General features: G+C 40.1%; 1 protein-coding gene across 7 annotated transcripts in view; it reads right to left on the reverse strand.

Annotated features, from left to right (window-relative positions):
- The window catches only part of wdpcp (WD repeat containing planar cell polarity effector), a 174207-nt gene that overhangs the window by 58830 nt on the left and 89984 nt on the right, over nt 1–25393 (reverse strand). For all 7 annotated transcript variants that reach the window (XM_061911332.1, XM_061911334.1, XM_061911337.1 and 4 more), the window contains 4 exons: nt 22506–22697; nt 6521–7124; nt 2123–2311; nt 1568–1691 (listed from right to left, as the gene is read on the reverse strand). In XM_061911332.1, the coding sequence (XP_061767316.1) occupies nt 1568–1691; nt 2123–2311; nt 6521–7124; nt 22506–22697 (1109 nt within the window). The remainder of the gene's footprint in view (nt 1–1567; nt 1692–2122; nt 2312–6520; nt 7125–22505; nt 22698–25393) is intronic.

A 25393-nucleotide genomic window follows, 5' to 3' on the forward strand; every position in this document is an offset into this window, starting at 1 on the left:
CTGTGCATCGGCTGGGGACATCTCTGCGCTGCTGACCCGCCTCCGCTTGGGATGGTTTCCTGCTGGCTCCGCTGTGAACGGGACTCTCGCTGCTGTGTTGCATCCGCTTTGGACTGGACTCTCGCGACTGTGTTGGATCCATTATGGATTGAACTTTCACAGTATCATGTTAGACCCGCTCGACATCCATTGCTTTCCTCCTCTCCAAGGTTCTCATAGTCATCATTGTCACCGACGTCCCACTGGGTTTGAGTTTTCCTTGCCCTTATGTGGGCCTACCGAGGATGTGGTAGTGGTTTGTGTTGTGGTTTGTGCAGCCCTTTGAGACACTAGTGATTTAGGGCTATATAAGTAAACATTGATTGATTGATTGATTGATAGGTAGATCAGGGGTTCTTAACCATTTTGACCTTGGGACCCAACTTTTCCACTTGAGTGGGGAATGGGGCCCACTCAGATATTAACACTGAATTGGTCATCTTACTCTGGATTTTAATTGTATTCAATAATTATATCTAACATACTTACAGTTTACAACCCTGTCAAATGATATGAAGCAATGGTTTACTCACACGTTTTATTTAACACATAAATCATAGGCAAAGGAAGGTGCCGATGAAAATATATTTATATACAATATTGCAGTGTTGTTTAAACATTATTTACCAAGTGCCACCTCAGAAAACACGTACCACCCTAATGACCAACATTAAAGAAGTAGCATAGTAGGCCTAAATTTTAATTAAAAACAAGGCAGAGGTTTTATTTCACAAGTATATTTCATATTTTTGGCCACTGTAACATTACACACTGTTTGAACAGTAACACTGTACTTAAACAATGAATAAAATAGTGTTTGCACATACAAGTTAAACAATGTAATAAAATAAATCTGACTTTTTTTTTTTTTAATTAAATGAAAATGTACTTAAATGTTTATAGCATATAAATAGTCATATTTAATTGATTATTTGGTGTACCGCTACAGTAGATGGAGCATGTGCACCACAGTCTGACAATCACTGCAATAATGTATTGCTAAAATAAACAAAATTAATTACGAATCATAACAATATGTTTCTTAACTAAGCTGTCATTGAAAATAAAGTGCAAATGAAAATACAGTTTCACCACTTTAGTCATATTTTAGGTGATTTTAGCTCCAAACTTCTTCAGTTTTTTTTTTATATCGTAATTACAGCCAGAAGTGGTGGAAAAGTGTATTACAACTGAGTACTGCTGCGGTCCATATGGACCCCAACTGAGAAACATATTTTTTGCCGGCGCTTACGATCCTATGGTCAAGAAACACTGTGCTAAATGACATTGTTTGTTAAAAATACATTGAGTTTTATATGCACAATTGTGATGTATCACATTAAGGGTGTTTTAATGTGCTAAAAACAAACAGTCATCTATTCTGTTGGAAAATCAATTACATAGGAGGTATATAAAAAGTAAGCGAAGGTTTTAATCCCATATTGGTGCTATGCAGCCAGGATTTGTCTCATTTGATTCTGATTTCAAGCATCTGTGGATTGTGTCTGAACTCTACAAGTATTGTTACCTGAGAAGGTGGTGGAAAAAGCGACGTGCGTATCGGCTGATTAGCTTCTCGTAGTCCGACGACACGTTACCAGGCAGAGGCGCAGATGGGGCATAAAACACTCCGAATGCAGCTTCCAGTTGTGCTGCACGACGAATAAAAACAAATTACCTAATTTAAAAATATTGTGCTGTACGGGACATGACATGTAAAAATTCTAACTATTTAAATAAAGAGCAATATACAACATGTTCTACACCAGTGGTTTTCAAACATTTTTCACCAAGTACCATCTTGGAAAACACTTTAATGACTAGCATTAAAATACAGTATCGTAGTAGGCCTAAATATTCATTAAAAACAAGGCAGAGGTTTTATTTCACAAGCATGTTGAATGTTTAGCCTCTGTAACATTACACACAGTTTGAACAGTAACACTGTTTGAATTCTGTATCGTACCACTAGATGGAGCTCACTGTGTTACAAGTACACAGGAAATTGTAGATAACAAATAACAGTGAGAAGATCTACAACATCGGAATCATGTCAAAATGAATACGTCAATTAGTATGCCACCTTCAGTCTGTGTGTCCAGCGGGAGCCTCAGCAAGTGGTTGGTGATGGAGCTCAGGCCTCGGAAGCACTCGTCTCCCATGATGTTCCAGTCCATGGCCCCCAGGATGCCGAGGGCTTCCCGGACCTGGCCACAACACAGCCGTTGTTGGAGAAGCACCCCTGGGCCCAACTGGCCCCCCGTCAGGGCTCCTGACACATTGAGATAAAAGATTATTACAGAGAAATGTGAAATAAACATGTAAAATGTAATTTATCCTCAGTTAAATTTCTTTATTTGTTTCCCCCCTCAAAATGAATAAATGATTTACAAACCCCGTTTCCATATGAGTTGGGAAATTGTGTTAGATGTAAATATAAACGGAATACAATGATTTGCAAATCCTTTTCAACCCATATTCAATTCAATACACTACAAAGACATTTGATGTTCAAACTCATAAACTTTATTTTTTATTTTTTTGCAAATAGTAATTAACTTAGAATTTCATGGCTGCAACGCATGCCAAAGTAGTTGGGAAAGGGCAAGTTCACCACTGTGTTACATCTAACCTTTTCTTTTAACAACACTAAATCAATCAATCAATCAATGTTTACTTATATAGCCCTAAATCACTTGTTTGGGAACTGATTGTTGAAGCTTTGAAAGTGGAATTCTTTCCCATTCTTGTTTTATGTAGAGCTTCAGTCGTTCTACAGTCTGGGGTCTCCGCTGTCGTATTTTATGCTTCATAATGTGCCACACATTTTCAATGGGAGACAGGTCTGGACTGCAGGCGGGCCAGGAAAGTACGCGTACTCTTTTTTTTACTAAGCCACGCTGTTGTAATACGTGCCGAATATGGCTTGGCATTGTCTTGCTAAAATAAGCAGGGGCGTCCATGAAAAAGACGGCACTTGGATGGCACCATATTATGTTCCAAAACCTGAACATCAAATATGTTGTCTTTTTAGCATATTCAACTGAATAAGGGTTGAAATTTATTTGCAAATCATTGTATTCCGTTTATATTTATATCTAACACAATTTCCCAACTCATATGGAAACGGGGTTTGTACTTCCTTTAATTTTGAGTTTGTGCAAAAAAATGCATTCATAACAAACTTTTCCAAAGTTATATGTTTTGTGCAAGGACTGTGGTGCCTGAAAGTTTCCTGAAATGAAGGCAACTGCAGCACAAATATATACTTTTGACCAAAGCTGTCGAATAATGAAAAAGTCAGGTAACACAGCCGGCAGCAACATTGTGTGTGTGTGTATGTGTGTGTGTGTACAAATACAATTGTTATGACTGCAAAGGCCGATTATGATGATGAAAATGTCAACAATGTGAGGACTTTTTGCCTGCGAGTTTGAGGGAAAGTGTGTGTAATTTCATTTTTGAAAATACCATGTGACATGCTTCACAGGTCGGGACTGCTCATCTACTACGGAGCATGAATTGTGCAAACAATAAAAAGGTCATGGTGGTGTACTGTACAAGTAATCACCCGACTTTAAAATTAATGGAGGAAGTTGTCTGCGTGTGGATGCCCGAGTGTGTGTTTATTATTTCCGTATGCTTGTGTGTGATGGGGCAATTAAAATGACAAGCTCGCAATTAGCAAGGCCCAAATCCCCTACAGAGCGTGCTAATGTGTGTAAATACATCTTATGCAGTGTGTGTTTTCGTGTGTGTGTGTGTGTGTGTGTGTGTGTGTGTGTGTGTGTGTGTGCGTGTGTGTGTGTGTGTGTGTACAAGGGACCTCCTCTAAGCTGGAAAGAAAAAGATCGTTATCAGTTCTCTCCCAAAACGTTCATAAAATTCAATTGAATTCAGCCATTTAATTTCTTCTGGTATTTGTTTATACCAAGGGTGTCCAAAGTGCGACTCGGGGGCCTTTTGCGCAGCAGCAAACTAAGCAAAAAAAAAAAAACAACAACAACAACATAAAAAGCAGAATAAAAGAGCAAACAGGTGTAATGTAGGGAGAATATTTTGCAATATTGACACTAATCACACAAATCTGCCATGAAGGGAGTTTTTTAATTTAAAAACTGTAATTGCAAAAAATATTTATAAAAGCTTATGGATGGAAAAATCTGAAGGTAATGTATGGATTTAATTGTTGAAAATAAAAATATGTTTGACATTTGAATTAAAAAAAAAAAAAATTTAGGAGTGGGGTCTTTTGGATCTTTACTCGGATTTCTTTAAAATTGGTATTGTTAAAAAAAAAGACTCAAAAGCAACGTTGTTATGAATTATTAACATATTTAAAGCCCCACAACAAATATTCAAATTTGAAAAATATTTTGGGGAAAATATTTCCACAATGGCAATGTTCAAATTCACTTTTATTTCAGTATGAAAACTGAACGTATTTTATCTACACTATGATTTTATTTGAAATTATGATTACTTTTATAATTATTTTATTTTTGGTGTTACCATCATGTGATTTTTCTGTGCAGCACTTTGAACTCTCTTGTGTACGAATTGCGCTCTACAAATAAACTTACCTTGCCTTTTGCATTTTTTGCCATAAAAAACAAGTTTTCTTTGAAAAAAAGGGGGGCATAAAATAAAACAAAACAACTTTATGGCAACCGATATAGCTGAAGTTGATCTATAGAAATGTAAGTGTTGAAAGAGAGTAATATATTAATACATATATGACTTATTTTGAAAACTTTTAATGACTTAGACCTTTTTGTGTTTCCCGGGACCTTTAAGGTTCACCAAAACTGAGGGGAGCCCAAAGGGTTGCAGTATATATATTGTACTGGTTTTGAAAATTAAAAATATCAAAACTAGGGTTTTGGGCACCACACGATTCAATTTGATTAGATTCTTGGGGGTTCGATTCGGAATTGATTTAAATCGATTCTCCGTTGAAAATCAATACTTACTTAATAACATTGGGTGACGCGATTAACTACATTCCTCCATAAAATAGACAAATAGCTCAGTGTAACATTTTTAGTTATTTAAAATTCTACCCAAACATTTAATAAAGGCAAATACAAATAAGGTAGCAAGAGAATTATCCAACACTTTTTTGTAAAATAAATCTGTACATTAGATATGATCATATACATCAATGATTTGCCGGAGTGGCTGGAAAGGACAGATTAAAAATATATATGTCTTTAAATATATATTAAATTGCGTTTTGTGAATCATTACAAATAAGAATCGTGATTCATTCCATAATTGATTTTTTTGACACTACTAGTCTTTTTCCAGTATGCGGCCCTCAGCGGGAAAAGTTTGGACACCCCTGGTTTACGCTTTTGGAAAAAAACCTTGACTCCAATTAATATTTTGTCAACCGGTTCCATGCAATTGCAACAAAAACATATCGTGAGGTGTACCGAGTGGGTGTGATTGTCAAGAACATATTCGAGTCCATTGGAGAGATTAGCGGGCACTGGGCACTGGAGTTATATAACTGGACTTGCATCACTCCGTTCCCATTCGCAGACAAATATGGTATTTTCCCTGCTCTTCTTTCATAGAACGGAGCTGGTGCAGACCCAGTTTTGGCCAATGTGTGTGCCCAGATGAGATATCTCGGCGCAGGCAGGGGGCGGTGGGGGTGCTGCCTCTTATGGAATCAAAAAAAAAAAAAAAAAAAAAAGAGAGAACTTGGAGCTCCGCCAAGTCTTTCTTCACTCTGTCATGTAGCGAGCCTTGTGAAAGGAGTCAACACGGAAGGAGTGCGAGCAAACAAATGAGTTTGGGGGGGTTGTATATATATATATATGTGTGTGTGTGTGTGTGTGTGTGTGTGTGTGTGTGTGTGTGTGTGTGTGCATAAAAGCCAAGTAATTGAAGAATAAACGTCTGTGTGTCTGTTTGTAGGGAGGGAAGGGGCGGGGGAATTATCATGGCGAAAAAGACGTGCAGTAGCTTCCTTCATCAAAACCTTGGCACACGATCAGAGGAGGGGGACGCCATTGTTGGAAGCCGCCCTCCCCCTTTCTTCATGCATGCACATAAACACACGCCATCTTCTACCTACCTCCACCCCCCGCACCGCCCCCGGTTCCCAACTTGAGCAGTAGTCACTGTGGCTTCGTCTTTCCCAAAGTCACACCAGGCAGGGACTCACACTGTCCGTGTGCGTATTCGCTCTGAAACACTTTTGATTGGCAAACTTTTATCTGGGGGCCCCGAGGGAGCGCGCGGCCACTGCCAACGATTTATCGGAAAACGGCATCCCAGAGAATGTACCTGTGCTTAGGGGGGCGTTTTTGCCCCAGGAGAATTATTGAATGACCTGCGAGAGCGCGGCTCCCGCTCACCTTCAAATTAACTTCCCTCGGCAGTCGGGCGACCCGACCTGCTCACAGCGGGGTTCCAGGACAAAGTCAGAACCACAACAGACAGAATTAAGATTGGGAGTTTTACATACCCAGTCGGAATCTTAAGGCCGCTAATGGTCCTCCTTGAAAGGCCAGCAGGAGTGTATCGACTCCGTCGGCGCCGCCCTCTGGACCTGTTGCCCACTGTAGCCTCTGCAGACCCCCAGGGCAGCGCAGGTGTCGGGCCAGTTGTAGCGTGGGTACCGGAGCCACGTCTTCTGCCACCAGCGCTATTCTGAGGGGTGCCAGGCCCACATCAAAGCATATGAGCTCGCCTTGCACCACCCCCGCCACGGCCACAGCACCAGCAGGGTGCCAGGCGAGGAGGGAGAGCGGAGCGGGGCCGGGGAACAAAAGCAAGACCCCTCGCCTGTGCTCGTAGAGGACCACGGAGGAATCGGCGAGGCCCAGGAGGAGTGTGCTTTCGTCGGGGTGACGTGAGCAGGAGATGGGTTGGGAAGGCAGGGAGATGCGGCTGACAGACAGGCGGTGCAGTCGTGCTCGCAGACATTCAAACACACAGGATTTAGCCCAGGACCCCTCCCTGGATGCTTGGGGTCCAGCAGGTGCCTCCACGGTCAGCAGCTGGTGGGGCTGCAGCTGACTGAAGCTGCAGTCTAGGAGGTTGCCTTCTGTCTGGGAAGAGCTGAGGAGCTGAAGAAAGAGAGGAGGACCCTCATCAGACACAATACGACCACACACTTACTGTACGTTTGCATACACTTCTTTACATTTACTCCTCTTTGTATCGAAAGCACCCTTTCTTTCAGGTTCCACCGTGTCACGCAGTTCACATGTAACATAAATGCAACCTAAGGGCCCTTCGCGACTCCTCATCTTATTTTTTATTGGCTAAAATTTCAATGAAACAAGTTTACTGTATTTTTCAAACCATGATCTTTCATTTTCTCAAAAATCGATATTGTGCCTAATAACCCAGGGCGCCTAATGTTGTGCTTACCACATACTTGCCAACCTTGAGACCTCCGAATTTCGGAGATTAGGGGTGGGTGTTTGGGGTGGGCCGGTGTTAAGGGGGGAGGAGTATATTTATAGCTAGAATTCACTAAAATTCAAATATTTATTTTATTTATATAAGAAATACTTGAATTTCTGTGTTCATTTATTTCCCGGGAGGAGCTGGACGAAGTGGCTGGGGACAGGGAAGTCTGGGCTTCCCTGCTTAGGCTGCTGCCCCCGTGATCCGACCTTGGATAAGCGTAAGAAGATGGATGGATAGATGGCATTTATTTACACACATACACACACATAACACTCCTCTCTACTCATTGTTGTATTTAAAAGTGCAATGCTTTGCAGCCAGTAGCAAAGGGTTTGAAGGAGCATAGGTATGGGCAGCAGCTGTGAAATTTAATTTGCAGGAAAGGAGTGAGTTTAGGGTTGAATTGTCCATCCTCGTTCTATTCTCTGTCACTATCTTTTTTTTGGACATTACTACTCCCCGTAGTTTCGAAGCAATGCATGATGGGAATACACTGTTGCGTGAAAGTGTATTAATAAACACATGCTGAGAAATAGCTCCGTGTCTGCCTACTTTATGGGTTATAGATAAATCTATGGATAACGGAGACATATATAAGAGTCTCCTTCTAGTTGTGTGTGCAGTTGTGCATTGAGCTCCAAAAGCCGTAGATGTTATAACGTGACTCTTTATATGGAGGAAAAGTGGACGTGACGACAGGCTCACTCAGATCCGGCTGGAAATCGGGAGAATGGTTGTCCCGGGAGATTTTCGGGAGAGGCACTGAAATTCGGGAGTCTCCCGGAAAATTCGGGAGGGTTGGCAAGAATGGCTTACCAACCTTAAAGCAATATTATTTGGTACATGGTGTCATGATTAGCGTGACCAGTAGATGGCAGTCACACATAAGAGATACGTGTGGACTGCAGGTTGAAACCTCCTGTTCAATAAATGACGCAAGCAAGTACAGGTTAGCAGGTAAGGCCTGACTAAAAAGAAGCAAAACAACACAGTTGGTATCACGTTTTGGTCGTGATTAAGGTTCCTTATAAACTGGTTCATGGACTTAAAAAACATTACATGTTTACATTTGCACAATTCCACATGTTTGAAAAGAAGTCGGAAGAAGCAGAGCTTATTAAATCCAACAACCCCTTTGATGTTCCATTGAGAATATAGAACATTACACACGAGGCTCAAAAATGTGTCAAAATGTTTTGATACGACTTTGGTAAGCTACGAAGTCACACCGCTTGATGGATTGATGGAGCATTACGGCTACCATAGTAAGACGTACTGTGCTTCAACATACAGCTATTATGGTATGTGTATAAGGACCCCAAAATGGCACTTATTAAGAGACATTATTTGGAGTTTTGTTTTGCAATAATATTCAAAATAAATATTTCTTAACCTTCGGTTCCTACTAATATATATTTGGGATCTGCTTAAGTTCCGAAAATCTTCGCATGTCCTTTTTCGCCATTATAGTTTGTGTCGTGGTCAAAAAGCGCCCTCTTTTTTGCTATCCTCTTGTGAGGCATTCATTCTCAGCCGTTGCCATTTCTAATATAACATACTGTATAGTTCTAACTTATATCTGTCAGTAAATTTGCTATGGAAGTGCTAAAAATTACAACAAATATAGAGGGGAGAAGACGCTATAGAAGTGTAGGCATGTAAATAAGAACAAACTTGAAGAGACAGTCAGAAAGCGGCTTAAAGATTGTCTGTAAAACATAATCTATGCAACATTCTGACCAAAAAAACACCATTACATGTTATGGAGCCCACCAATGTAGAAAAAAAATCATAATATGACCCCTGTAATGCGCCTTTTAATCCCACATTAAGTGTTTTATATAATGTGCTTCTGAGTTAATGTTACTGATCAATTTGAATGTATTATTGATTGAGTTTATTTAATTAAAATTTTCGGTATCAAATGGTTTAAGTTGGTCAAAAAATGTTTAAAGTTCCAATGAGGGTTTTTTTTATTTTTTTTATTATTTCATGCAAATTAAGGCGATAATTTTTTTCTGTTACGGACTAAAAAACAATGGTAATACAGTTATTCTTTGTTGTAAGCTGATCTATATATTTTGTAGTTCTCTTTAATGTTAATAACACACACACACACACACACATATATATATATATATATATATATACACACACACACACAAATATAGATATGTATACACATATATACAAATATATATATATATATATATATACATACACACACACATATAGAAATATATATATATATATATATACACACATGTATATATATATACACATATATACACACATATATACATGCATACATATACATACATGATGTTTCCACCCCGATCCTTCACAGTAGGTATGGTGTTCTTGGGATGCAACTCAGTATTCTACTTCCTCCAAACACGACGAGTTGAGTTTATACCAAAAAGTTCTATTTTGGTTTTATCTGACCACATGACATTCTCCCAATTCTCTGCTGTATCATCCATGAATCCATTTTGGTATAAACTCACTTCGTCGTGTTTGGAGGAAGAAGAATACGGAGTTGCATCCCAAGAACACCACACCTACTGTGAAGCATGGGGGTGGAAACATCATGCTTTGGGGCAGTTTTTTGCTAAGGGGACAGGACGAGTTATCCGTGTTAAGGAAAGAATGAATGAGGCCATGTATCGTGAGATTTTAAGCCAAAACCTCCTTCCATCAGTGAGAGCTTTGAATGGTTGACCAAATACTTATTTCCCACCATAATTTACAAAAAAATTATTTAAAATTCCTAAAATGTGAATTCCTGGATATTTTTCACATTCTGTCTCTCACAGTTGAAGTGTACCTATGATGAAAATTACAGACCTCTGTCATCATTTTAAGTGGGAGAACTTGCACAATCGGCGGCTGACTAAATACTTTTTTGCCCCACTGTATTTAAATATTAAAAAAAAAATGTATATATATATATATATATATATATATATATATATTTTTTTTTTTTTTTCCTAAAGAAAAAAAATATATACATATGTATGAATATATACATACATATATTGTATATACATACTGTATATATATATATATATATATATATATATATATATATATATATATATAGTATATATGTATGTATATATTCATACATATGTATATATTGTTTTTCTTTCTGAAAAAGGACTATGTATAAATACTTTTGTTTTTCAAAAAAAAAAAAAGATATATATATATATATATATATATATATATATAGATATATAAATACAGTATATATGTATGTATATATTCATACATATGTATATATTTTTTTCATTATGAAAAAGGACTATGTATAAATACTTTTGTTTTTCAAAGACAACTCTTTGTGTCATTATTGGCTGATTTTGGCTTTTTGTCTATTTCTTGCAGATTTCCGAGTTTTAGATGGTGTTTTTTGTTGTTTTGTGTCTACAGACAATGACAAACAAATGGCCCCTGTGCTATACTTTGTGCACTTTTGCTGTAGGCGCTAACTGTTTATGGCCACTATTGTTTTAGTACCATAGTATATATATATTTTTTGTACAATGGGAATGTAGGATCTGGTGTAGGTCTGCGCTCTCCGAGTGCTTTTCTGGTTATTGATCCAGTGGGCCTTACCCTCCTTTGGTATACCCAAAGTCCTGACATAAACTGAACCCCGCTTTCCAGCCATCTGAAATAAACAAACACAGCGCCCACCCCCCAAGGAGCAGGAGTGGCATGCTCCGAGGGATTACTGGGAGCGGAAAAAAAGCTTTTCATGGAGGACAGTCATCTCGTCGTAGACTGTGTGCAGGCAAAATCAACTCCCTTCGTCCCCTCTAAGTCGCATTTTGGCAATGCGTGCCAAAAGGAAAAATGGCAGCTTTGCGGAAGGAGAGGGAGGCGAGCAGCCGATCCTTCTTTCTGTCTACACGGCGAAATGAAATGTGCTCATTTCGCCAAAGCTGCCACGGTCAATGCGGGGCTCTGATAGAGGCTTTGGTGCTGTGAAATCCCCCCTGAAAAGCTCAGTTAGTGACTGTGCACTTTAGTACTCTCTGTCAACCTAGCGATGATCCAGGTTTTTGGTAGCTGTTTTTTTTATCAAGAACCCCACCTGTACACGCCCATAACCAACTGGTGATGCTCCAGGTGATTTAGAAATCTGGATTCGGCCGATGGTTGTCCAACTGTACAATGCTCTACCTTACTCGAACCGACAAAGGCTTCTTTCAGACGGTGTGGGCTCCTTGTTTGTTTATCACTGTATGCCGAGCTGCTGCATGCTCACGTTTGCCCTTGAGTTGGAAGGAAGCGCTTATCATTAACTCTCTTGATTGACAGTTTGGTGTTTATGAACACAGTGGTAGATCAGGACGGTCATGTCCAGAGGATAAAAGACTCTCTGTAGGGGTCCTCCTCAGGCTGGGTGGTTATATGATCGTGATCGCTATTCATTTGAGTTTGATCACGGTGATCAGCTGTGAGCGTATTTCTTCAAACAAACACGGCGGTAATGTCTGTCAGAAGTTACCGCAGTAGTAAAACATCCTACACGGAACAATCCACCTTTATCGATCGTGATCCTGTGTGTGTCTGTGAATGTGTGTCCGTATCTCGTTCCATCGTCGCAAAAGTCAGTCTCTTCAATGATAAATGGGTTGTACTTGTATAGCGCTTTTCTACCATCAAGGTACTCAAAGCGCTTTGACACTACTTCCACATTTACCCATTCAAACACACATTCACACACTGATGGAGGGAGCTGCCATGCAAGGCGCTAACCAGCACCCATCAGGAGTAAGGGTGAAGTGTCTTGCTCAGGACACAACGGACGTGACGAGGTTGGTACTAGGTGGGGATTGAACCAGGGACCCTCGGGTTGCGCACGGCCACTGTCCCACTGCGCCTTTCCCTTAACACAGCTGGAAGTGCAGCCCAGAAGAACAAAATAAAAAAATATGACTGTGGAGGGGGCGTGGCCTGCAGCGAGGCGGGGTGTGCCAGGACCGGCCTCGAAGTCAGTGGCAGGTGCGTAGATGGCCCACCTGGGCCTTTGTTATCTAAGCACCTGTCGCTCTGTATAAGCAGCAACCCGGAGGAGAGACGTTGTTGGAGCTGGGGGAGAGCGAGAGCAAGACGAACAGTCACAAAAAGACAATTGCTGGAAAGCACTGAGAGACTTGATTAAAAAAATAAAATTGTCTTGTAACCATGAAACGGGCTCACATGGAAATGCTTTGGGGTCTGGAGGACCCACTGGAAGGCAACTTTCGCAATGACTAACACTAGCATACAAGTTGAAACATAGCATTTAAAAAGGAGCAGCGATTTTAGGTTCACTATCTGCTGTAGCTCTCCAGTAATATTGCCCTGAATGCGGACTTGCAGGCACTCACAGAACGTCTATGTGATTGTATGGGTGGGAGAATCAACACACCCACTAATTTAATCAGAAAAAGCATTTTTATATCTTAATATTTTTTAATTAGACTTTTTGCTTGTGTATCTACAAAGACTCTACTCCTCTGATAAAACGTACTAAAAAAATACGTATCCCTGCTGCTGTTGGAGTAACAAGAACAACAGTACCAGTATACCAGTATAAAAAACTCTGCAGACAGACACTTTGTGTTCTTTTTGTTTGCAGATAAACAAAACATTTCGTTCCTGAAATAATGACTAAGCTTGTTTAATGTGTTGGTACAAATTATTTTACAGTACCCTAAATACAAACTTTTCATTCAACATAAGAGGCAAAATTTGAGTTTTAAAAACTCTCCAATCTGGGTTACCACTTGTTAGAATAGAATAAAATTGTATGTACTTTATTGATCCCGGGGGGAAATTCAGCATTGTTGTTTGCCAAAGCACTGGTGAGAAGCACTGATGTATGTGTAAGTAATCGAAAAATATCAACAACATTTTACCAGTTAAAAGTGTTGTTCAGTAAATATTAAATTGAAATAAAAGCCTTACGGTATTAAATACACCAATAATACTGCAGAATGTTTGTGATGACAGGCAAAAAAACTAAATAATTGAGAAGAAAAAAAATTGTTCTCTTTACCCCCACAAAACGTAACGAAAAATAAGCAAAACTGTGGTTGTAAAACCAGGTACGGACCGTGGGGGGTGTATATATACTGTATATATGTATATATATATATATATATATGTATATATATATATATATATATATATATATATGTGTGTATATATATGTGTGTATATATATATATATATATATATATATATATATAAATTAGGGGTGGGCAAATTAATGCGTTAATTAGGAGTTACTCATCAATCTATTAACGCCGAGAATTATTTTATCGCGTATTTGCATTTGTTGTTTACATGCTTTTATTTTGTTAACGCCTTTTCGTATAAAGATGGCGGCGCCCGGACGGGCTTCGGCGTGGAGGGGCTCTTGGTTAAGATGGAACATTTGGCAAAAATAACGGACAATTCTGTAAATTTCATGGCTGGCTTACAGCGTGGTCACTCCGGGATCACTTACGACCGCCAGACAATTCTGAATGTGGATAGATCGGGCCGTTTTGGACTGAATGACGCGTGCTTGCTAGACCGGCTAGCTAGCATGGGAATACTTTGCCGGCTACATCCAGCGGCTTGTGAAGCAGCGGAGTATTTGTGTTGTCTGTCTATTTATGAATAATGCAGATGAGGAGTGTTGGCTGAGTTCTTAACGTTTGCTTTCAGAGCGTGCATATCACAACATACAAGATGCCGTCATGGCGACACACAACCTATACCGGGCTACCGCGCATGCGCGTCACTCCTGTTGCATGCTGGGTAAGGTAGTTCTTTTTTTCCCTGGCTCATAACATCACAAATAGTACCATGTATATGCGTTCAGTTTATCGAAGAACCAAGCAAATAATCGGAAAATTCCCATCATATCAATTCCTAGATATGGTCGTAATTATTTTAAGTGCACTACGCATAATAAACACAACATTATTAATATTGCTACTACGGATAATTTGATCAAAAATTCCCTAAAACAGCCCACTACCTATAATATAGGTTTTTTAAACATAAGATCCCTGATAAAAAAAAATGTTTCTTCTGTTACCTCAGAAATTGCCTGTTCGGATGTTATGATTGTGGCTCAGAGATTTGTATGTAGATTATATTTATTTTCCATAACAAACAGGATAACTTAAATACCCTGGCAGTGGAAATAAGCTTAAATGTTTGTATTTACATTTTTTGAGTTGATTTTCATAAAATATGCTATTTAACTGCTACTGTTTAACAAGCACTGATTTAAATTGTGTTTGCACAACAAATGTTTTGCCGCTTTTGTTCATGTGGGAGAATATTCCAATAAAGGTGCACTACACACTACTTTTGAATTCATTATTGGGCTTTGCGTATACAATGCAATTAATCGCGATTAATCGGAGAAAAAGTGTGATTAACTTCGATTAAAATTTTTAATCATTGCCCAGCCCTAATATATATATATATATATATATATATATATATATATATATATATATATATATATATATAAATAAATCCGTTCATGAATGACTATATTTGTTCGGCCACTGTGTTCAATGGAGAAGTGTGATCTAAAAATTGAACTGAAATAATTTTTTCCAATCATTTTGGAACTTGCAAGTGTAATTCTTCTTCTTACTCGTGGTCGCCATGTCTCTTCTTCATTCTTCTGCTTCGTCTCTGTTATGTTTTTTGGACATTACTACTTGCTGTAGTTTTGAAGCAATGCATGATGGGAATCCGGATGTTGTGTGTCAGCGTATTAACGTGCCGGCTGGAATAAACACACGCTGAGAAAAAGCTCCTTGCCTGCCTACTTTATGGGTTATAGATAAACCTATGGATAACGGAGATACATATAATAGTGTCCTTTTCAGGCGAGAGAGGACGTTAAAGGCAGTGCCTTTAAGGCACGCCCCCAATATTACTGTCCGGGTGGAAATCGGGAGAAATTGGGGAGAATGGTCGCCCCGGGAGATTTTCGGGAGGGGCAGGAAAATCGGGAGGGTTGGCAAGTATGGCTTAGGCTGCTGCCCCCGCGACCCAACTTTGGATAAGCGGAGGAAGATGGCTGGATTTTGGGTCCATTGCAAACTCTTTTGATATTATTTTATTGCCCGATATTTTGTCACACTCCAGTCAAGGTACATCACATGTTTAGCCTTATTTAAAAAGGAGTAGGATGTAGCAGAGCTTTTTTAGTCATTGCTGCCTTTGAGAGCTGGAAAAGGAGGTCGAGAGCATCAGTGAGCACCAAAGTGAGATGAAGTGTGAGTCACAGACGGACAAAAATGCCTCGAAGATGAGAAAGTGGGACTGCAAAGAGACAGGAAGCGTGTGAAAGGCGTGAGCGAGGGTGAAAGCAAAGAGGAAGTGGACGTAGCGAGAGAGAGAGAGGGATGCAAAGACAGCAGGGAAACAGAGGCAGACAGACAGAGGCGCCCGCTAAGTAGCTTTCTCCTGGTTATTGGTCTCAGTGACTGGTCAAAACTATTCTTCCCTTTTCTCTCTCATTCTCCCTCTCTCCCTCTCTCTCGCTGGCACATTTTCCCCCCTCCGTGGCGTGAAAGATAAAGCGGACGGGCCCGACTGTGTGGCTGGCCCTTGTTCACAGCAGTGGCCTTTTGAAGCCAATTTTCCAGCTCACGGAGCAGAGAAAGACGGGGGGGAGACGACTGGAGAGATGGAGGGACTCGGAGGAGAGTGCGGGGATGATGATGGGATGGGCGGGGATGGTGGCGTGGAGGGGGACGGCTCGGGAGCGGGCGGGGGAATGAGAACGGGGAAGTTTTAGGTGAATCAGGGTTAGAGTTGGGGCAGTGATGTGAGGCGCAGCAGGATTACCTGCCAAAATATTCCACACACCTTAACTCTCATAATTGCTGCCACTGAACATAATTGTCGAGGCTTTGGGAATAAAGCCAACACCTCAGAAGCAGTGTTCCTCCTGGGATTTTTTCGTCCAAAATGCAGTCAGGCTTGGGAGTAAATTCTGCAATTTAGCTCTCTGAATGAGCAAAAGAAATCACATTTCTGTGTGTAATAAAAGACGACGAAATGAGCTGGAAATCTCATATACAACACACAAATAAGGTGGCTAGAAATATTTGTATAATGAATAAAGCAAAGTACTTCCCCGGAGCACATAAGAGACTGTGGGACCTAGACCTGACATTTAAGAAGTGGTCCCCAAACCGGTACCGGTCAGTGACACATTTGCTACCGGGCCTCACAGAGACATTAACTCATTTATAACCAACCTACTTAACTTCCACCAGTCCCACCAATAAGCGTGTTCATAGATTAGTACATTTAAGAAGGACAGCTCCGGACTGGAGAAACTGATCAGGCGGGCCGGTTCTACAATGGGAATGAAACTGGACTCACTGGTGACGGTGGCAGAGAAGAGGACTGTGGACAAACTAGTGAGCATCCTGGATGATGCCAGTCACCCTCTGCATACAGTTATCAGTAGCCAGAGAAGCCTGTTCTGTGCTAGACTGCTTCATCCCAAGTGCAGGACTAATAGACTCAAAAACTCCTTTGTCCCACATGCTATTATTAGACTGTACAACTCCTCTCTGGGGAGGGGGGCGGGGGGTACCAGGATGACAGGGGATGCAAAACAATAACAGTGCAATACGTTTTAATAACATGGTCACTACTGCCTAGTTTCTCTTGTTATATTCTTATTTTACTGTTATATTTTTATTCCCATTGTAGCTTTTAATTTTTATTCTTATTGTAATATTTCTGTATTTTGTTTCCATTTAAACCCCCATTATTTACTTTTTACTTTTTTAAATTGATCTCAACGCTGTACACTGCTGCTGGAATTTTCATTTTCCTGAAGGAACTCTCTTGAAGGAATCAATAAAGTACAATCTATCTATCTATCTATCTATCTATCTATCTATCTATCTATCTATCTATCTATCTATCTAATATAAAACTCCTGATATGACGTCACCATTTGCTATATTTGTTACATCTTTGTCACTATGCACATTAATAAACATATCAAATTAGGGCTGGGCGATATGGCTTTTTTTAATATCTCAATAATTTTAGGCCATATCTCGATACACGATATATACAGTGGGGAAAAAAAAGTATTTAGTCAGCCACCGATTGTGCAAGTTCTCCCACTTAAAATGATGACAGAGGTCTGTAATTTTCATCACAGGTACACTTCAACTGTGAGAGACAGAATGTAGAGAAAAATAATCCAAGAATTCACATTGTAGGAATTTTAAATAATTTATTTGTAAATTATGGTGGAAAATAAGTATTTGGTCACTTCAAACAAGGAAGATCGCTGGCTCTCACAGACCTGTAACTTCTCCTTTAAGAAGATCTTCTGTCCTCCACTCGTTACCTGTATTAATGGCACTTGTTATCTGTATAAAAGTCCACAGCCTCAAACAGTCAGACTCCAAACTTGACTATGGCCAAGACCAAAGAGCTGTCGAAGGACACCAAGAAAAGAATATAATAATTTTCGCATGGAAAACTGGACCAAAAGAAGCTAACCATGTATCTACGTACGAAATATTGCACAAAATATTAATACCTAACTTTTAAGAATGGAAATAGAAATTCACAGAAAACCATTGGAACTAATGGCAAGTATTTCCAGCTTTATTATATATCCATGCTCATGTCCTTGAATGTGATGTATCACCTATAAGTCATTAGATACTAAAGCCAAAAAAGCCTACTAGTCGTAAAAATTAATAAAAACTGAAGTCTACGGAGAGCTATTTTGCAAAGGGAAACGGCCAGGGGGCTCCCACTAATTCAACTTTATGGTGAGTTTCTTCATGTATTCATGCACTTGTTTGCTATATTTATCTGCCACACGTGAAAATAATGCCTACATTAAACCGGTCCCTGGTGCAAAAAAAGGCGGGTACTCCCGATTTAAAGGGGTCCTTAAAAATTGGTTGAAGTCAAAAAAGTCAGTTGATGAACCTCTTCTTGTACTCCCTCTTTTAAAACTCTGATTATTATTATAGTTATTGTGTGTCTGTTGTGTCCACACTGTCCGTGTGTGTTACTGTGTGTTTGCGATTTTCTACCGGTCTTAGGACAAAGTATGCGATTCAGCTTTTGTGCTAATTTCAGCATATTTATATTCAAGTTTTTTTTGCAGACACATTTATTAGTCTGTACTGTCCCAGATAAAAAAACAATGTGTTCTACACAAAAATCCCTTCATATTCTCTACTGCTCGCTAGTGTTATCATGTCTAAATTATTGTGTAGAAATATGGGGAAATAATTACAAAAGTAGACTTCATTCACAAACTGTGTCACACAAAAGGCCACTTAGAATAATACATAATGTAGGATATAGAGAACTTTATTGATTGAATCCAAACTGTTGAAATTAAATGCTTTGCTAACAGCTAAAATTGTGCACAAAGCAAATTATAACCAGCTACCCAAGAATGTACAACAATTCTTCTCAACAAGAAAATAAATATAACTTTAGAGGAAAATCTAATTTAAAACATTTGTATGCACGTGTAAAACTTAAAACATTTAGTATATCAGTATGTTGACTTTAGTTAGAAAATAGATTAAGCAAATAAGTCAAACATTGCACTAATACGATCCAGTTGAAGAAACTGTTCAAACTAAAAGTGTTTACAAAGTACACAAGAATGATGACACTTATTGAAAATAAAATATTATTAATCTCTTCATAACTGACTTAAGTGTTTCTGAAGAGAACTGTTGCATTTAACTGTTACAAACTCAAAACAGAAAGTGAACATATATGTAAGTAATTGCTATGAAGTAGAAAAGGGGTACAAAATAAATAAGTTTTGCTTCTCCCGAATCCATTTTGGGCATGAAAAATATGTGATGTATCATTTTTACGTTAACTAGGGCTGGGCAATATATCGATATACACGATATATCGCGGGTCTGTCTCTGTGCGACATAGAAAATGACTATATCGTGATATTAGAGTATAAGTTCTCACGCAGTTGCTTTTAGCTGCAGGCTTTACACTACAGGCTCTTCCCACACCTTCTTGTGTCTCCTTCTCACACACAAGCGCACTTTCTTACATACGTCACATACTGTCACGTCATACGTCACATACGTATACGCCCTCGCGGAGCAGAGAGGTAGCAGCATGGGTAACGTTAGCTGTGATGCAAGCAGAGCTGTGCGAGTGGTAATACGAGAGAGATAAGGTGCGAATCAGGGAAGAATGAATTCCCAAGAAAAACAGCAGGTGATCCATCGTCTGGCTTCAAGTGGGAATATGTCAAACAAACCGCCGTAATTTGTCAAGCAAGCGGCAAATGCGTTGCTACCAAAAGTAGCATTACTGCTAATATGTAGCATCATTTGAAAAGTCACCCGCTAGAGAATGAAGTGTTTGAAACTGCATGTCAACATCTCCATTCAGTGCCACACGCCCACACCATCAAAATGCCGAGGCAAACATTTCCAGATCAACACCTTATGGAAAAAATAGTCTACAAGAGAATCTAACAACGTCCGTAGTAACCTACCACACAGCGAAGGACGAATAATATTTGATTTCCTACTATGCAGCTCATTTTTATTTCACACTTAAAATGTCTCTGACAATCTTGCACTTTCTGTTTTGGAAATGACATGAACGTTTGTGCCATTGCTTAATAACTGTTTAGAAAATGCAATTTTGGTCAATAGACATAGTTGTGATTTCCTTCTCTGCATGAAAGTTTAAAATGAGCATATATTAATGGAGTATGAAAAAGAATGTTTTAATGTAGACACAGAATCATCATACTGCTGTGATTATATGTATCAAGTGTTCATTCAAGGCCAAGGCAAAATATCGAGATAAATATCGTGTATCGCGATATTGCCTAAAAAATGTCGAGGTATTAAAAAAAGGCCATATCGCCCAGCCTTATGTTCAACCAACCAACTTCATGCTTTTAAAAATACACGGGGAATGCAGTTTCTTTATATAGACACTCCTACGCTGCTAATACACAGCCTTGATTAAAATTCCTCATTGAGCTGCAACACAAAACGAAGCGAACAATTTCCATTTAATAAAGGTGGGGCATTTTTTCCCCGAGTGTTTCTTGCTTATTTTCTTTTTTTTTACCGGCTACAAAATGCAGAGCGGAGCAGTGCCAAAGTAAATAGTAATTAAAAAAGGAAAAATACAGATCAAACAAGTGCGGAAAAACTGTTTGGTGACAGATAACATGATCGTCATGCGCAGGGCGGGGGGGAAAAATAAAATACACACACACAAGCAAGAAAACATTCACGTTTGCTGTTTACATTTCATTAAGAAGAATAAATACCAGCAAACACTTTGTGTGTGTTGGAGAGGCATGAAGTATCATTAAAATGTTAGCAGACTGCATTAAAACAAACTATATGTTTTTTCTTTTTAACAATTTTCTGCATTGTGCACCCCCTAAGCATGCCAAGGTTCCACTTATCAGCATGGTGTGAGTGTGTGTGTGTTTGGGGGAGGGGCATATGAATTAAGACCACATAGGGGAAGAAATCAGACTTTTACAAACGCAGGGAGACTGGCGAGGAAATTGGCTTAGTGCGGCAGATAGCGAGGCGAACAAAAGGAACATACACATGAGCTTGAAGTGATTGAAGTAGCTGGCGTCTCGCGATGCGGCGCCCGCCGTTTGATTCCCGCCACGGCTCTTGCGTAAACTGCTCGCTTAATTTCACACCGCGCATCTGAACGATGACAACAAACGCTTTCATTAAGGAGCACGGTGCCGCGCCGAAGCGACGGCGGCGGGTGTGGGAGAAAATACAGGAGGTGAAGGAGTGTGATAAAACATGCAGAAGGTTCCAAAACCAAGACTAAATAACATCTGCTTTGATTATTTTAATATTCATGTGTCAATTGGTAACGCTCCTCCTTTCCTCTCTTGCAGACTGCTTCCATGAGGTGAATATTTTGCATACGCTTAGCAAGGTACATGACGAAAGGAGCGGAGTTAAGCTCCTGATCGGTAATTTGGGATTTTTCATGTGTTTTTCGGCGTGAGGCCAACTGGCTCACGGGGAGGCGGTCTTGCCAGAGGCCGCGAGGATGCGCTCGTGAGGCGCGCGCGCCAATGCGAGCTCGGTTGCGGGCGCGCGCGTGGGCGTTCTTCACGCCGCGCCGCCGGCTTAGCCCTCCTGCATATTCAACACGGCGATGCGTGGCGGTGCATCCACAGAGGTGCCACCCTATAGGTGACTAACACGACATCCACAATCCTGTCACCCACAAACAGCGAATAAGAACACCAACGACACTGAATGGAAACAACACACTCATTTGGTTGGGAAATGTAAACATATTGAATACATATCATCACTGTCTTTTCATTTACATTGCACATTTACTCACATTCACACAATTAAGCTGCGAAAACACATGTAAACAACTGCACAACAGAATTGAGATCTTTTTCTGTTGTCATTAATTAGTGTTTTATAACGACTGTCTGTCATTCACGGCGGAGCGAAGTTGGGAGAGTGGCCGTGCCAGCATTCTGAGGGTTCCTGGTTCAATCCCCACCTTCTACCGTACTAGTCACGTCCGTTGTGTCTTTGAGCAAGACACTTCACCCTTGCTCCTGATGGGTCCTGGTTAGCGCCTTGCACGGCAGCTCCCGCCATCAGTGTGTGAATGTTTGTGTGAATGTGGAAATAGTGTCAAAGCGCTTTGAGTTCCTTAAAAAAAAAAAAAAGGTAGAAAAGCGCCTTATATATGAAAAAGTTTTAAAAACAGGCCATTCATTGAAGGTGCGCCTTATAATCCGGTGCACCTTATAGCGCGGTGCGTCTTATATATGAACAAAGTTTTAAAACAGGCCATTCATTGAAGGTGCGCCTTATAATCCGGTGCGCCTTATAGTGCGGAAAATACGGTACTCTTCTACATTATCTTAAACAAATCCCAACACGCGCAGAATAGTGGAAGCAAGGAGAGCACATCCAGAGAAAAGTGAGTGTTGTTGGTACCTGTAGACCGTCAGCGGGCGAGCAGCTCAAGAGGACCAGGTTGTTCCTGTGCACGTCTGCAGGCGTCCAGGGCCACGGCTCCTCATCTTGCTCGCTGCACCTCGACCAGCAGAGCCCCACATCGTGCAGGCGGTTGAGGGCCACGCCATGGCGGAGGCCAGGTGCCCACCCTGACAGTTCCACGCATTTCACCTGACCAAGGAAACGCACATGATGAGGAGGATAAAGTGCTGGGAGGAGACAAACATATGATTCACTATAGATCAGAGCTGTCAAACTCATTTTAGCTGGAGGAAAATCAATTTCCACATGGGCCAGACTGGTAAAATCATGGCATACCAACTTAAAAATAAAGACAACTTCAGATAGTTTTCTTTGTTTCACTTTGGCCAAAATAGAACAAGCACATTCTGAAAAGGTTCATGTCAAAAACAACAATGAACTTAGACTTTGTGTAATTGTTTCTACAAAGCCCCAAAACAGTGAAGTTGGCACGTTGTGTAAATTGTAAATAAAAACATAATACAATGGGGCTTCACGGTGGAAGAGGGGTTAGTGCGTCTGCCTCACAATACGAAGGTCCTGAGTAGTCTTGGGTTCAATCCCGGGCTCGGGATCTTTCTGTGTGGAGTTTGCATGTCCTCCCTGTGAATGCGTGGGTTCCCTCCGGGTACTCCGGTTTCCTCCCACTTCCAAAGACATGCACCTGGGGATAGGTTGATTGGCAACACTAAATTGGCCCTAGTGTGTGAATGTGAGTGTGAATGTTGTCTGTCTATCTGTGTTGGCCCTGCGATGAGGTGGCGACTTGTCCAGGGTGTACCCCGCCTTTTGCCTAATTGTAGCTGAGATAGGCACCAGCGCCCCCCGCTACCCCAAAGGGAATAAGCAGTAGAAAAATGGATGGATGGACAATGATTCACAAATACTTTTTAACCTATATTCAATATAATAGACTGCAAAGAGAAAATACTCAATGTTCGAACTGGTAAACTTTGTTATTTTTTGCAAATACTAGCTCATTTAGAATTTGATGTCTGCAACATGTTTTTAAAAAACTGGCACAAGTGGCAAAAAAGACTGAGAAAGTTGAGGAATGCTTATCAAACAATTATTTGGAACATTCCAAAGGTGAACAGGCTAATTGGGAAAAGGTGGGTGCCATGATTGGGTATAAAAACAGCTTCCATTAAATGCTCAGTCATTCACTAACAAAGATGGGGCGAGGGTCACCACTTTGTCAACAAATGAGTGAGTAAATTTTCAAACAGTTTAAGAACAACATTTCTCAACGAGCTATTGTAAAGAATTTAGGGTTTTCACCATTTACAGTTCATAATATCATCAAAATGTTAAAAGAATTTGGAGAAATCACTGCACGTAAGCGGCAATGCCCGCGACCTTCGATCCCTCAGGCGGTACCACATCAAAAATCGACAACAGTGTGTAAAGGATATCATCACATGGGCTCAAGAACACTTCAGAAAACCACTGTCAGCGACTACAGTGTGTCACTACATCTGTAAGTGCAAGTTAAAACTCTTCGCCGCTGGGCCCGAGGTCATTTAAGATGGACTGATGCAAAGTGGAAAAGTGCTCTGTTGTCTGACGAGTCCACATTTCAAATTGTTTTTGGAAACTGTTGACGTCATGTCCTCCGGACCAAAGAGGAAAAGAATCATCCGGATTGTTACAAGCGCAAAGTTGAAAAGCCAGCATATGTGTTGGTATGGGGGTGTGTTAGTGCCCAAGGCATGCATAACTTACGCATCTGTGAAGGCACCATTAATGCTGAAAGGTACATACAGGTTTTGGAACAACATATGCTGCCATCTAAGCGCTGTCTTTTTCATGGACGCCCCTACTTATCTGAGCAAGACAATGCCAAGCCACATTCAGCACGTGTTACAACAACGTGGCTTCGTAAAAAATGAGTGCGGGTACTTTCCTGGCCCGCCTGCAGTCCAGACCTGTCTCCCATCGAAAATGTGTGGCGCATTATGAAACGTAAAATACCACAACGGAGACCCCGGATTGTTGAACAACTTAAGCTGTACATCAAGCAAGAATGGGAAAGAATTCCACCTGAAAAGTTTCAAAGAGTAGTCTACTCAGTTCCCAAAACGTTTACTGAGAGTTGTTAAAAGGAAAGGCTATGTAACACAGTGGTAAAAAAATGCCCCTGTGCAAACTTTTTGCAATGTGTTGCTGCCATTAAATTGTAAGATAATTATTTGCAAAAAAAAATAAAAATAAGTTTCTCAGTTCGAACATTAAATGTCTTGTCTTTGCAGTCCATTCAGTTGAATATAAGTTGAAAAGGATTTGTAAATCATTGTATTCTGTTTTTATTTACCATTTACACAACGTCTCAACTTAACTGGTTTTGGGTTTTGTACAAACCCATTAAACTTGAAAGGGGAACTGCACCTTTTTTTGGAATTTTGCGTATCGTTCACAATCATTATGAAAGACATGACGATGGATGTATTTTATAATGCATTCTAACTGGTGAATAATAAGTCCACTTACAGCGAAGCAGATGGGAGGTCCTCTATTCCGCCCATAAAACCCATTTAAAAGAAACAACCAAAAACCGCCAACAATACTCAATTCACATTTTGTGACTTGAATATTAACTATGTACTGTATTTTCCGGACTATAAGTCGCAGTTTTTTTCATAGTTTGGCCAGGGGTACGATTTATACTGAGGAGCGACTTATGTGTGAAATTATTAACACATTACCGTAAAAGATCAAATAATAATATTTTGCTCATTCACGTAAGAGACTACACCTATAGGATTTCATGGGATTTAGCGATTAGGAGTGACAGATTGTTTGGTAAACGTATCGCATGTTCTATATGTTATAGTTATTTGAATGAC

This window comes from Nerophis ophidion, linkage group LG09 (assembly GCF_033978795.1).
Source record: "Nerophis ophidion isolate RoL-2023_Sa linkage group LG09, RoL_Noph_v1.0, whole genome shotgun sequence".
NCBI classification, from domain to species: domain Eukaryota; kingdom Metazoa; phylum Chordata; class Actinopteri; order Syngnathiformes; family Syngnathidae; genus Nerophis; species Nerophis ophidion.